The sequence below is a fragment of the Vombatus ursinus genome, unplaced genomic scaffold (genome assembly GCF_900497805.2).
Source record: "Vombatus ursinus unplaced genomic scaffold, bare-nosed wombat genome assembly UNPS02014820.1, whole genome shotgun sequence".
Lineage (NCBI taxonomy): Eukaryota > Metazoa > Chordata > Mammalia > Diprotodontia > Vombatidae > Vombatus > Vombatus ursinus.
In genome coordinates this window covers 18,378,094-18,392,786 of record NW_020954598.1, presented here as the reverse complement: position 1 = coordinate 18,392,786, position 14,693 = coordinate 18,378,094, and the positions used below count along the sequence as shown (strand labels likewise).

General features: G+C 43.2%; 2 protein-coding genes across 2 annotated transcripts in view; both read right to left on the bottom strand.

Annotated features, from left to right (window-relative positions):
- Positions 1-212, bottom strand: part of LOC114024272 (zinc finger protein 425-like) — a 15,154-nt gene extending 14,942 nt beyond the window's left edge. The window contains exon 1 of the mRNA XM_027837271.1: positions 27-212. Coding sequence (XP_027693072.1) covers positions 27-212 — 186 coding nt within the window. The remainder of the gene's footprint in view (positions 1-26) is intronic.
- A 2,115-nt stretch (positions 213-2,327) lies between these two features.
- Positions 2,328-13,968, bottom strand: LOC114024271 (gastrula zinc finger protein XlCGF26.1-like). Its single transcript, XM_027837270.1, has 7 exons — positions 13,911-13,968; positions 12,545-12,907; positions 12,429-12,511; positions 11,578-11,704; positions 10,989-11,027; positions 7,287-7,445; positions 2,328-4,656 (listed from the first exon to the last, which is right to left on the bottom strand). Exons 1-7 carry the CDS (start codon positions 13,966-13,968, stop codon positions 3,941-3,943), a joined length of 1,545 nt encoding a protein of 514 aa, XP_027693071.1. The 3' UTR covers positions 2,328-3,940.
- Between the last annotated feature and the right edge of the window lie 725 nt (positions 13,969-14,693).

Genomic DNA, 14,693 nt, shown 5'->3' with positions numbered 1-14,693 from the left:
CTGTCACCTCCCTCTCTCCCTCCAGCGGGAGGAGCTGGCGATCCCCTCTCCCAGAGGGGCGGGGGCGGCTCTCGCCCAGACTCGGTGACCGCGACTTTCCGGTTTTCTCCCAGCCTCCTGCGGTCCTCTCCCCGTCCCTCGGATCCTTTCCTTGCAGCCCTGACCCACTGCTGGCCAGGGTTAGTTCGGTTTAAAAATTCGACAGAAAACATTCCGTAAGTGCCTGGTTTTCAGTTCTGGGCAGCACATTTGAAAACAAAAACCAAAAAACTAACCAACGGAGACTTGCTGGAAGAGGGTCCCCAACCAGAGCGGTCGACGGCTTTGTTATTGCCATGCAACTCAGTGAAAGGAAGTGGGACTAGAGAAGAGCCCTGTTCCTCGGCTTCAAAACTGGCACAAGGACTTAACCTGGGCAGTCATTACTGCTTCATGTCAACCTGGGGAAGGGCAGGCTGGGGCTTGGTGGGGGGTGTGATTTAAGTTTTCTTCTTATTTGAAGGGCAGTCATATGGAAATGGAACTTGGCCCCTAGAAGACAGGCCTAGGAATAACTGAAGCTTGGGGTAAGGAAAAGCTTCCTAATAATTAGGAATATCCTAAAGTGGACTGGGCTACCTTGCTGGGCAGTAGGTTCCCACTTGGGGGTCTTCAGGCAAAGGCTGCATGCCCATTTGTCAGGAACTGTAGTGGGGAGTATTTTCTGGTGGCTACCAAATGTCTTTCCAAACTGAGATTCTGTTATTTGTTAACTTCACTTCAATGTCCCACAGACATCTCAAATCCAGCATATCTAAAAAGGAATTATTTCATTGAATTTCCCCCAACCTAATCCTTCTCCCAAACCTTCCTATTTCTGTTGAAGGCACCACCATCTTTTCTGTTATTCAGGTTCTTTGGGTTCCCAGCCCTGGAGTCCTCTTTGACTCTTCCTTTTCCCTCGTGCCTGGAGATCCAGCCAATTGCTGGATCATCGAGCAATCAATGATCTTGTCTTCTTCACTGAGAACTCCACAACCTTCACACCTGCCCCACTTTTCTGTTTTCACAGCCTTTTCCTAATTGGATATTGTCAGCTCTTTCCTGGACCGTTAGAAAAGCCTCCTAATTGGTTTCTCTGCTTCCAGGTTCTTCCATCCTCCACATGGCTACTATTCCACAGACTGAGCGTGTGGATCCCGTTCTCAGTATTCTTCTTAAGTTTCCTGTTGCCTCCATATAACATCAAACCAAAACAAAACAATCCTCAGCCCTCCACAATAGACTCACAGAATCAGAGTTGGAAATTACTTCAGGTGCCATTTGGTCCAACCTTTATCTAAAAAAAATCACTATCACAATGCGCCTTGAAGTGTTCATCCAGCCTTTGATCAAAAATCTTGTGAGGGGGAATTACCACTTCCCACAGCAGTCCATCTACCTGTGGGTGCCTCTAATTGTTGCAAAGCTTTTTCCTCGTTTCAAGCCTCAATTTCTCTTTGCAACTTCCAGTCCTTGCTCCTAGGTCTGCCCTCTGGTGCCAAGTAGAAAAATAAATCTAATTCCTCTTTCACAAACTTGCAGATAGCTATCATATTCCCTCCCACTGACCTTTCTCTTCTTCAGGCTGACATAAAACCAATGTCACTTTGTGTCCTGAAGCAGTTCTGAAACTATGAAATTGTACTCTTGCCTTGTCCCAGCTCCTTCAAATCGTCTGATCACCATGCCTGAAATGCTTTTCTTCCTCATCTCTGCCTTTCCAACCCCTCTTAATTCTAGTATTGCCTCTCCTAATTATTTCCCTGTCTTCCTGTGCACAGGCTGTTGGTACATATGTTTGCTTGTTTTTTCCTTCATTAGACCGAGAGCTCCTTGAGAGCAAGGGACTGTCTTTTTGGGATTTAAAGGAAGTCAGTGAGCAGAGATGAGGAGGGAGAGTATTTTAGGCATGGGGGATAGCCTGACAAAACACCTGGAGCCAAGATAGTAGTGGAACAGTAAGTACGGAGGTGAGAGCTACTGGATCGAACAGTACTTGTCAGGGAATAAGGTGTAAGAAAGCTGGAAAGGTAGGCAAGGACTAGGTTATGAAGGGCTGCTAAGACTACTAAATATTTCTTATTCATTAAATAATTTTTAAAGACACTCATGACGCTAATAAAAAGTATGAGTATTTTAAGATAAAGGAAATCAGTCAGTCTGTTGCCAGACAGGTTTTAAACCAACATCACAATACATCGGTTTATAGTAACAACAAACCCATATATATAGGTTTGTTTTTACTATAGTTTTTTATTACCATGCTTTAAACAAAATACCCCCTAAAACTTTTAGTAGAACACTATCACAGAAAAATGATTCACTGTTTATTATAGTCACTCATTATTATTTAAAAAGCATAAGTAAAATGTTATCAAAAATACAGAATAACTCATGATTTCATGGATCCTTGACTAATTCCCAGGAATCATTATTTCTCATTCTGGAATCTGAAAGATTAATATTTGTTGGGAGTTTGAAAACATTAGTTGGGAGGATGCCCTAAGTAAGGGTCACCAAGTCAAAAATGCACAGTGGAGAATTTAGACAAGTTTCCAAAAATAATTACTTGGCCTTTGCCAACTACATAGTGCTTTAAGGTTTATAAAGTGCTTTACAGGCATCATTTAGCTTGAGTTCACAGAAACTGTGAGGTACGTCTATAGGTTTTATCTACATTTTATACAAGAGGAAACTGATGTTCTGAGTCAAATAACATGTTCATGGTTACAGAACTAATAAACGTGAGAGGGCAGATTTAAACCCCCATCAAAAGTACTTTATCTAATACATCACAATGCCTCTGTGTTATGTCACATTTAACCTCCTGAGTCTCAGTTTCAACACCCTCCTCCTACTAGAAAAACCTTAATACGACGCCCAGTCATTTTTCTTCAGCTAAAGCTAGTCCTGATGGATTTCTGCAGTCCACTTTCCTTGCCTCCGATGCCTCTCACATACCTACCCAATCCAGCCCAAAATCCTCCACGAAGGCTTTTTCGGTAAATTTTGACAATGTTAGTTGGTGTCTTCAGAGCTCATAGGAACTTCTGAGATATGTTTGCCTACATTCACCTGTGGTCATATGTTGCTTTATTAAGTCTTCCAAAAGTCACTATATTTGAGGAATCACTCATTAGACTGAGCCAGCAGGGACTACGTCTACTTCCACCGTATCCCCCCTCAGTAGAGAGCTCTGCACAAGCTGGGGAGACTGCATGGCTTCACTGCAGTCAGATGAATCTCCACACCAACTGATGAGCTCTCAGATTGACAGAGGCTCCATTTATTATTGTGTCAGTAGAAAACTGTATCAAGGAAGCAACCCCACCAAGTTCCTCAACTACAATAGGATGAAACTGGGACCACAATAGGATCTTCATTCAGGGTGTCCAGCTTCACCCATTCATGTTTGAGATAGGTAGGGCAAAGATTTCCATCCCTCTCATACTGACTATTTATTCCTTACTTAGGTTTATTCAGGGTTGTCTCTCAGTCTTTCAAGGCCTAACTTCCCAGGCTTTTACAAAGAGTGAGAATATTTTACCAACAGAGAGGTGATCTGTTCTGGTAACCTCTTGCACGTTGGCTAATAAGGCCTATGAGAACACCGGCCTCCTTCCTTCTTAGTTTTACTTCATTTTTGAACAAAGACAGCTTGGTCCAGTTTGGTCACTCAAATTATTGGCCAGACTTTACTCAGAACAACTGGAGGGATGCTATGCGGACAGGGTACCAAGCAATTGCTTGCTCCACACAGAACTATAACCAATGGTTTGAAGTTATCGGTTTGTGATTCGAGTTCAATTAAGAATGTTGCAGAGGAGTTGTACCAGATAACATTTTAAGTCCCTTCCCACTGTAGCACTGACTCTGAGTCTGTACTTGATAATCTCACCTTGTATGTTACAGTTCTGCCTCAACCCCAGTCAAGGTCCATCAGTCCAAACAGCAGGGCCCTGTAGTGCTGTTTCTTGGTGTGCACCTTAATGTGGGCTGTGAGCTTAGACTGCTTGGGGAATGCCTTATCACACTCGCTGCAGCAGAATGACCTGGCCTTGATGTGTCTTCTCTGGTGGACTCTCATGTCCGCTTTCATTCGAAAATTTTTGCCACACTCTGGACACTGGAAGGGCCTCTCCCCTGTGTGCAATCTGATGTGCTCATTGAGATAACAATGTTTGGTGAAGCTCTTACCACATTCACTGCAGGAGAATGGTTTATCTCCCCTGTGCTGGCGCTGATGGGCCTTCATGTCGGCTTTCAGCCTGAAGCACTGCTCACACTCTGGGCACTGGAAGGGCCTCTCCCCTGTGTGCAGGCGCTGGTGCCGGAGAAGATGCCCTTTTTGGCGGAAGCTCCTGTCACACTTGGGGCACTGAAAGGGTCTTTCCCCAGTGTGCAGAAGCTGGTGCCGGAGTAATTCATATTTTCCAGCAAAGTTCTTGTCACACTGTGTGCACCAGAAGTGTTTCTCTCGTCTGTGAATCCTCAAGTGCTTGGTTAATTGAGCCTTGTGAGTGAAGCTCTTGCTGCACTCACTGCAGTGGAATGGTAAGGGCTCAGACCAGTCCTGGTTCTGAGGGTCATGTCTATGGCTTTCCTGATGTATTGAACTTGAAGATCCAGAGACTCCTGGAAGGAAAAACAGATCCAATCAGATCTTATGACTTGGGGAGGTGGTAACCCACAACCGCAACAATGGCATTCTAAGTTTTGCAGTGTGCCTCACATACTTTATCTGATTTGATCCCCATGACAATCCTGGAAAATAGATGTCCCCACTTTAAAGATGGGGATACTGAAGCTCAGAGAGGTTAAGTTGCTTGCTCATGGTCATGAAGCTAATAAGTGTCTATGGCAGGATTTGAACCCAGATCTTCCTCGCACTCAGGCCAGCGCTCATTTCTTGACATGATGATAGCTGTTACTATCAGCAGGGATCATGTCTTATTTAGCTTTGCAGTCTGCTCAGTGTGGAGCCCAGCACTGCCAGGAGGCTGTATGGCAAGGAACACTGGATCTGGAATCAGACAATTTGGTTTTGGGCCCTAGCTCTGACATTTACCAGCTGTGTGACTCCTTGGAGCCTCATGTGCAAAACTGCGATAATAATCCTTGCATGTGGGCCAAATGGCACATTGCACACAAAATCCTGAAAGGTATTATATAAATGTAAACCATTAATATCTGGTGAACTGAATTCACCATTCCAGGTCCTTCTCCCAGTCAGACAGTGACTCCTGCAGTGAAAATCCAGTCCCTGTCCTGTGTTTTGCTGCCTCCCCTAAATTCACTTTTTAATGCAATGGCATATAATTAGATTGTTGAGACTAGATTGAAACTGAAGAAGCAAACTTCAGGATGACAGGTAACAAACACTAAGGCCTTGTATACCATGGCAAGTGACATTAAAACCTGTGTTAGTCCACATATTTCCTCCCTGAATGGAGCCAGTCAGGTGTGGAGGGGAAATGCTTTGGGAGAACTGCAAACATCTTTTTCCAATGGGTGGAATGACTCACAGAGGTCTTTGAAAGAGACTCAGGATCATCATTACTCTCTGAATTTCACCATCATATTCAAGAAAGTTTCCAGGAAGATGCAATGCTGGAGAAATGATAAATCTCCAGGAGGTGGAAGTGGAAACTCATAAAATGAGCACAGGGGAATTCCTCAGAAACTCTGATTGATTTTCCTATAATCTCTGACGGGCAAACAGGTTTAGTCAATGTTTATGATAATAAAAAAATAATAAAATGCTATATTATCATTTTAAAGTTTTTATTCACTTTCCTTATAATTAATCTGTGATAACTAATATGTAAATGACATCTTATGGTTACAAAACACTTTAAATATATTACCTTATTTGACCTTTACAACAACCCTGTGAAGTGATGAATATAAAATGCTTTGCATGTGATGCAGATGTTTTCATCCTCATTTTACGAGTAAACAAACTTGGAGAGAGCTGAATTGCTTAAAGTCACACAACTTGTAGGTGGCAATGATACTAGTAATAATAGCTAATAGTTTTATAGCATCTACCATATGCCAGGCACTGTGCTAAGGGCTTTACAAATATCTCCTTTGATCTTCACAACAATCCTAGGAGGTGGGTAACTATTATTACCCCCATTTTATGTATGAAGAAACTGAAATAAATAGAGGTTAAATGACTTGCTCAGGGTCACACAGCTAATAAGTGTCTGAGGCAGAATTTGGTCTTTCTGACTCCAGGCTCAGGGCTCCATCTACTGTGCCACCTAGCTGCCTAGGTGGTTTTATTGTCTCTCTAAAGCTCACGGGAAGAGACACATCAACAGGGGGACCATTTAGCCACATTTTCCCTGACCTCTTATATTCAGTAGTAACTATGCTCCTAAGCTAGGATATATCAGTATTGGTTCTCCCTCTGCCCCTCTCCTTCAAATCCTGATGATCTCAGACACATGTCTCTAGAAAATTTTGGCTACTACAAGTGGCAGAACTAGCTCTAGGGAAGGAAATCAGATAAGGGCTCAACCTTGCCTCCTATGAGACATATAATCTTGACCATATTTTAGGATTTCCAGCCTATTTTATTGCAGGTGTCTTTTTTTTTTTTTTGGGTGAGGCAATTGGGGTTAAGTGACTTGCCCAAGTTCACATAGCTAGTGAGTATCATGTGTCTGAGGCAGGATTTGAACTCAGGTCCTTCTGACTCCAGGGTTGATGCTCTACCCACTGCGCCACCTAGCTGGCCCTCAGGTGTCTTTTATTTAAGTAAAAGAGATGGCAGTAATCTCATTAAACTTTTCTCCTCTCCAAGCCATAGAGATAAGCAGGAACCCCTTAAACCTTCCTTTTCCTCATCCTGGGACAAAATTAACATCAATAGCATCCCTGGCTTATTAGTCACTGGAAATCAATAGCCAAAAATGAAACATCTCCCGTCATGATGCTGCACATGGGCCTTCCTGACTTATGAAATGTTTTGTCTTTTCTAAAATCCAGAACTTCAAGAATCCTGATCAAGCAGAAAAAATAGAGAACTCATCTCTGTGTGTTCAAGTTGAGTTAAGTCCCCCACATGACAGTGAAGTTTGTTTTGGGTTTTGAGCCCTGGAGTGTTAGTCTTTTTACTACTCTTTTTTGAAGCCCATCTTGGCCAGACACCAAACCTCAGCTCAGTTCAGCATAAAAAGAAGATTTAAGTTTCCCAGCTAAGAAAACCTGAACCTACTTTTCTGGTTTCATTGTTCTCCTCTTTTCTCACTCACCACAAAGCAGCTGCATCTTGGTACGCTTCAAGTCAAGATGCTCATCAGCTCTGGAGCCTATTGCCAGGTCTTCTGTCCCTAAGTTTTCCTGACCTCTGATGAATGGCTCTTCCCCTTGTTCAATCCAGGTGATCAAGTCTGGCTTGGGAATGGCACAACCTACATAGAGGTCACAAAGAAAGAATTAAGTTTATTTTTAAAACATTTACATTAGATGCACAAATTATAGCATTACATATGCAAAAATACGTGGGCCCTTGGGTGCTATAAAGCAGAATACAACTGTTCACACTCTAACAGAGTTAAGCTTAACGTATTTGGTTCTAAGCTACCCATGATTTGTTTCATATCTCTCCATTTCCTATCCTCAGAATATCACTACATGGTATATAATCACTTAATAAAAGCAATTAAAATTATTTTTGTCTTGAGAATTCCTTGAGAGCCATTTGAGTGGACTCAAGATATTCTGGGCTATCAAGAAATAAGGCATAAATCACAGTGTTTTGAAAGCAACTGACTTTAGAAGAAATATTTCCTATAGCTTTCTTGGGAACAGTTTCTATTGCTACCCAGAGCAAATGGATGGACCATGTCCTTAGAAGGAGAGCTGAATGATTTAAGATGAAGACACTTAAAAACTAAGTTTTTGTGCTGAAAATGTGAACTCTCATATGGGGAAATGTGGAAACTCTCATATCTTCATACTTAACTTAGACACAGAATTTTCTAACCTGTTTAAAAACCTTCTAAACAAAGAGTTTCAGTGGACTTTGAACCCACTTTTAAAAAATCCCACACTGATTAGTTTGCAAGAACAAATGGTTGCTAGGATGAGAGATGGACCAATGCATCATATTTACATGGCACCATAACATTTGTAAAACATTTTCCTTAATGCAGGTAATAATGAGTATTGTTATTCTCATTTTAAAGAGCAGGAAATTGAGGTTCACAGAGATGAAGTCACTTGCCCATTTCAAACAGCTGGGTAAACACCGGAGGTAGCATTAGAACCTAGGTCTCCTTGTTCCATTACCTCTTTCCATTATACAGTGGTCTGTCCAAAGTTACCAATGACCTTTCACTTGCCAAATTTGATGACTTCTTCTCAGGTGTCATCCTCTTTCATCTCTCTGTAGCATTTGACACTACTGATCATCCTTTCCTTCCTTCCTTTCCCCTTTGGGTTTCTTGACACTGCTCTCCCCTTATTCTATGTGTATGATGGTTGTTCCTTCTCAGTCTTCTATGCTGGATCGTTATTCTGTGGCCTCTGTGGGTGTCTACCCCATAGTTCTGTCCTGGGCCCTCTTTTCTTCTTACACCAGTGGTCTCCAAACTTTTTTGATTGTGTACCCCTATTAGTCCTATAATACCAACTGCCTTTTGGACATCTCTTCTGGATGTCCTGTAAATATCTCAAAGTCACTATGTCTAAACCAAAAATTCAATTTCTTTCCCCCTCAAGCCTTTCAGTCACTCAGGTTTACAAAACTGGAGTCATCCTTGTTTTTTCTCCCTCCCTCATCCATCACACCCAATACCTTGTCAAGCCCTGTTGATTCTAGCCCTACAATATATTATGTTTTGATACCCCTTATCTCCACTCATACTGCCATCACCCTAATTCAGATCCTCACTGACTCTTACAAGATGGCAATAGCCACTCTGATCTGTTTCCTAGCCTGTCTTTCCCCTCTTTAATCTATCTCCTATACGGCTAGCTTATTCATTCCTAAAGCACAGATAAGTCCGACCATGCTACTCCCCAGCTTAAGAAACTCTTGTGACTTCCTCTTTCCCATAGGATCAAATACAGACTCCTCTGGCTTTTCAAGCTCTTTACGATGTGAGTCCAGCCTACCTTTTCAGGCTCCTCAGGCAGTATTTTCTTTCACTCAGTCTAAATTCTAGACCAAGAAGACAGCTTGCTATTGCTTGTGCATTACCTTGCATCTCCTGTCTCTACACTGCTCCCTTCCTCATCTCCACCTCCCAGGATTCCTATTGGCCTTCAAAGTGAAGCTCTAGTAGGATCAACACCTATAAGAAACCTCTTTGGTATCACCCAAATGTTAATGCCTTCACTTCAGAAATTACTTTGTATACAATCTTCCACGTATGTGTTATTTCCCCTAATAGAAGGCAGGTTTCTTGAGATTAGGCAGCTTTTAGTTTTTGTCACTGTATGCCTAGCATCTACTATAGAGTACCCAGCATGTAGTGGGCACTTATAACTATCAGTTGAATAAAAAAGAACCTTCAAATAATCTTTAAAGTAGGTGGTAAGGTCCAAGTCACAGGTGAAAAAGATCTGGCTTAGGCTTCAAATGCTGAATGGTGCTGAATATGAGATGGGGAATCTGCAGAGGTTGTGGTGATTCAGTTTTCCATCTCAACCTCTTCAAACCTAGGTTCTATCCAAACAACTCTGCAAAAACAGCTTCCATGAAGGTAGCTAATAACCATTACACAGTTAAACCTACCAGCAATTATTCACTTCACATCCTCTTTACTATGTAACTTTCATTTAAACCTTTGTTTTGAAAATATCTTGACTATAATTCTCTGTGAAGCCTTTACAACCTCATTGATTCCTCAATGATTTCTTCTTCCTCTGAACTTTTATAGCACGTTTGGCAATTAATCACACATTGCGTCCTCAGATATTACATTGTTATACTGAACTTTAAAAAAAGATCTCTTGTATCACTATTTACAATTCCATATTTTAAGTCCTGTTTATCTTTTAGATCTCAACAAAGAACAAGCTCCTTGAGGGCAAACAGGTATGGTTTCTTATGCATCTATTTCTTCTTCCTAGAACTTTAACTTTCACAGAGCAGGCACAGAAAAAAAAAATTCTAATTGATGGATTGATGAGATTAATGATACTCTCTGGCATAGAGGCAGGTAGGAAGAGTCTCTGGAATTCTTGTTGGGTGTGTTCAGAAAAGATTTTTTCATGATCTACTATGCAAAACCAGTCATGGCAAGATAGCGGAATCAAAATTGTAAAAAGAAAACCACATGACATACAGCAGGCAGGAAAATTTGAGGTATCATTCATTGTTAGTAGGTATTTATTAGATACCTGGGAGACTGAAATGAAGCAGATGATAGTGAGGTAACTGAGAATAATACTTCCTATTTCAATCCTGGGGGAGACTACCACTAGCCAGACTGAGGCCCACGGACATTAGTGACAAATATAGAAAAGACTATTAGCTGAATAGGACATTCACTGCATGAAGCTAGACTAATATGAAAGTCTGAGTACATAAAGTGAATAAACCCCTCAATTTCCAGGTGATTCACCTCAACTAAATAATTACGGCTGCTATCACGTTACTGTTTTATTTTTATTTTCACATTCCTGGCACCTAGCACATAGTAGGTGCTTAGTAAATGAACTGAATTGAATAATATTGTCTTCTATCCACTCATTAAGGTCCAAGCACCTCTATAAAAGGTAAACTTGTGAGAAGCATCAATCAGAACTGAGTCTCTGAGAACTCCTGTCAGTGGGGGGTCTAAGTGCTAGACGACCACCTGAAGTTCCTTCTTCTGGCTTATACTAAGAGTTACTCACAAAGCTTCTCACAAAAGAATTTTTTGAATTAAACCAATTATCAAAACCCATTCAACCATTTATTAAAGTCCAAAGTAGTAAAAAGAAAACCTGTATTCCACACATACCAAAATATTTATAGCAGCACTTTTTGTTGCAGCAAAAAACTGGAAAAAATAGGTGTACATCAATTAGAGAATAACTGAATAAACCATCACACGTGAAAGTAACGGAATATACCACATGGAATGAAAAATATGATGAATTCAGAGAAATGCAGAAAACGAGGCAGAATGAAGTATAACTACGAGAATAATACACATGATCACAATAACATAAATAAAAACACTACCAAAACACAGCCAAACTCAGATAGATGTAATAAAGAAACACATTTTCCCTTTCTCTGCAGAGAAATGGGACACACTGGAGCAGAATGTAAATACACTGTAAACAACCATTTTTTGGTCTGTTTTGCTTAATAATTTTCTTTGTTCAATAGGGGTGGGGTGGATTCTGACAAGTAACTAACTTAAAAAACAAAAGGCATCAATAAAACTTTCTAAAAAGTGATGTGAATGATATGAAAAGAATAATTTAGAACTGGGTTTCAGGAAACCTGTTTCAGGCTGTGGATGGAAGCGCTGGGTGATTTTTGAGGCCTCTTCCACTATCTGATTCTATATTTCACCCAAATTCCCTATAATAATACCTTACCCAACGAGACCAAGGTTTCATAATTGGTCTTCACCACATGCTTGTAAAGCTCCTTCTGCCACTCCTCCAGGTTCCTCCACTCCTGCTCCGTGAAATACATGGTCACATCATCGAAAGTCACAGGCACCTGGAAACACGGACTCATCTGACCAGTTTTAAATTTTATTTGACCCATTTAAACACCCCATTCCAGACTCCATTTCTTCTTTCTCCTGTCTTTCACACAAGGTAAATGCTATAAACGGATTCCCACCAGGCACATTTTAAACACTTTCATCGCAGCCAACGAGGGGAAGCCCCGGGCGCTGGCTCGGGTTCCCAGACCGTAAGTAAAGCTTCTCTTCCCAAGTGCGTGGCAGCAGCAGCAGCACAGGCTTCCCCAGGCCGAGGCACATCTGTCAAGCCCCCTGCAAACCCGAAACAGCTGCCGCATCAGACGGGGGAGGAGGGAAGGCTCCGGTGGTCACCTGACCCGCACTAGATGCTCCCCAGCTCCACCCCTGCCCTCCCTCCGCTCCGGGCTGCCCGGCCTCTGCCCCGGGGCACGGGGATGGGCTCCCACTGTCCCCCACCTTCCTGGGGGCCGCGGCACTGCGCTGGGGAGGCCTGGGTTCTGATGCCGCGTCAGCTCGGTGCTGCTGGTGGGGAGACTCAGAATCTCTGGGCCTCAGTTTCCTATTCTGTAAAACGAGGGGGTGGGGCCTCGACCAGGTCCCTCCCTGGTCTGGATCTGAACCCTCTGGGCCGGGCCCGGAGGCCCGGAGTTGAACCTCCCGCAGGCCGCGGACCCTCCCCGAGAGCTCCGCCTCCCTCGGCCCGGGCTTCTGCAGGCCGGCCCCGGCCGCTCTTACCGGAGCAGGCGTCCCCGCGGCCATGGCCTGCATGCCTCCCTCAACCCTGGTCCGTCCGTCCCGGGCAGAGCGCGGGCCTCTGGCTCAGGCTGCGCGCCATCCGGGTCACGCCCCGCTCCTCCCTGCAGGGAGGGGCCTCCCCTTCCCCGGCTCTGCTCCCTCACAGCGCCCCCCTGCGGGCCGGAGGGGGAACTCCCTTGAGCCACGGGCCCACCCCTTCTCTCCCCTGTGCGGCTTCTCTCCCCGCTCTCTTCCGAGCCTGTGCTTGCCATATAAGAATGCAACGCCCCCATTGTACAGACGAGGACGCTGAGGTCCAGAGAGAAGGATCCCGCAGAGAGATACAAGCCTGCAGCCTTGCAGGTCAAGGCTTTGTTCCAATGTCCCGATACCGGCACCTGGGATAGGTGCTACAGGGGCTTTGGGGGTCTCCGGGGCCTGTACACTCAGCGGGGTGCTGCAAAATGTTGCACAACTGGCTCCCCTGAAGAAAAAATTGTATGCACAATACACTTTTAAATTCAGTCTGCATTATTCAGAGTTTCTCCATCAGTTTCTTAAGTCTAGATATTCGACAAAGCAATACACCAAGCTCTGATTGGGAGCTTTTATCTATTACGATGACGTAGATGATCACTGAAAATTTAATAATCAGCTGAGCAGTAGGAGCTTGCTCTAGCACAGTACTGGTCCTCTATAAAAGCATCAATGAGTCTCAGGGTTGCAGATACATAGGCAAACGGAAAAACAGGATCACTCCTCCAGAGTCCCAGTTATCTCTGTGGACCATCACAAAACGAATGCCTCTGGGGATAACAGGACAGGAAGCATCCTCACCTGGCCCCAGCCTAGCCACCACTTTTTTTTTTTTTTATTTCACCATCAAGACCTCATTGGAATAGTTACATTGCTTTTCTCAATCTACATCTCACTCCAGGAAGAGAGTGATATGGCTCTGGGCTGATAGCCACTCCTTCTACATATAGATGAGGGAACTCTGGCCTCTTGCAATGCTGGCATTCTATGTGCTGACCTCTCTTTCCACTCTGACAGTCTATGTCGCATGTTTCTGTCCCTTCTAACTTTAAATACTATGATCCTGTGAGTTGTGATCCCCACTGCATAAAGAAATCTAATTGTATGGAGTGCCATACTTGTATCTGGGAAGACCTCTGTTCAAATCTTGCTGGATTGGCAGTTCTTTGTGTGACTGGTTATGTTACTCCAGGGAAATCACTTAACTTTTCAGAGCTTGTTTCTACCTCATAAATATAACCTGCCTCATGAAGCCCGTTGGTATGGGAACTCTCTTATCATTGGTGGAGCTCAATGCCCTGCACCTAGAGGGTTGGGGGTAGAGTTGGCAAGAGCAGGAGAGAGGAGAGTTTCACTCCTCTTAGAGCATAAGGGTCTCTTTCTGGCACTTCTGGCTTCCAGACTGGAAAAGAGAAAATGGAAGATACTAAGCCCACTTCAGATTACCGAAGGGAGAATTAGACTCTGGGAAGAAGTTGACGTGAGAGGAGCTGGTTGTCTCCATTATGTCCCTTTCCTACACTAGAGACTTTGGGGAACCTCCCTTTGGTGAGATCTAGGACTCTCTCCCTGCTTAGTTGAATTATCTTTCTCCCAATTGGGCAAGGTGGAGGATTACTTCACTCTGTATGATCCGGTATATATTCTATGTTTACTTTCTTTGATTTCTGTTTGATATCAAATTGGATAAATGAGCTTCTTTGCTACTTCCTCTGTGTGTTCATTGTGGAATTGGTATTTGATGGGAAAGGGATCAAGTCTTGGCTGTAAAGCTTGGGCTCCTGCTTCCCACTAATTAACAAAACAGTGATCAAAAGTTAGATTAAATCAGAAAATTTCATCCTCTAAATCACTAATATTTAGGGGTGCAGATAGATATAACACTAACCCAGTAGCCTTTCTCTCTGAGGAGAACAAAGTGGCTAAGCTTCTGGCCCCAACCTCCTGTTTCCCATCCTGGCAGGAATTAAAGCCTCCCTTGGAGAAGAAAGGGGGAGGAGAAGAGGCTAGAGGTGTCTGTTCTGTTTTCCTTAGGGCCACGCAATAGCTACATACTCATGCTACATATGGGGGATAGCCCTCATCATATAAATTTGGTATAAGAACACCTCACAGAACTGTTCAAAGACTTGAATAGGGTAATGAAAGTAGATAACTTGGCAAACTTAAAAATACTCTAGAAATGTCAGCTATTATTATGATTATTACTTTGTATAACAGAACCTGTCA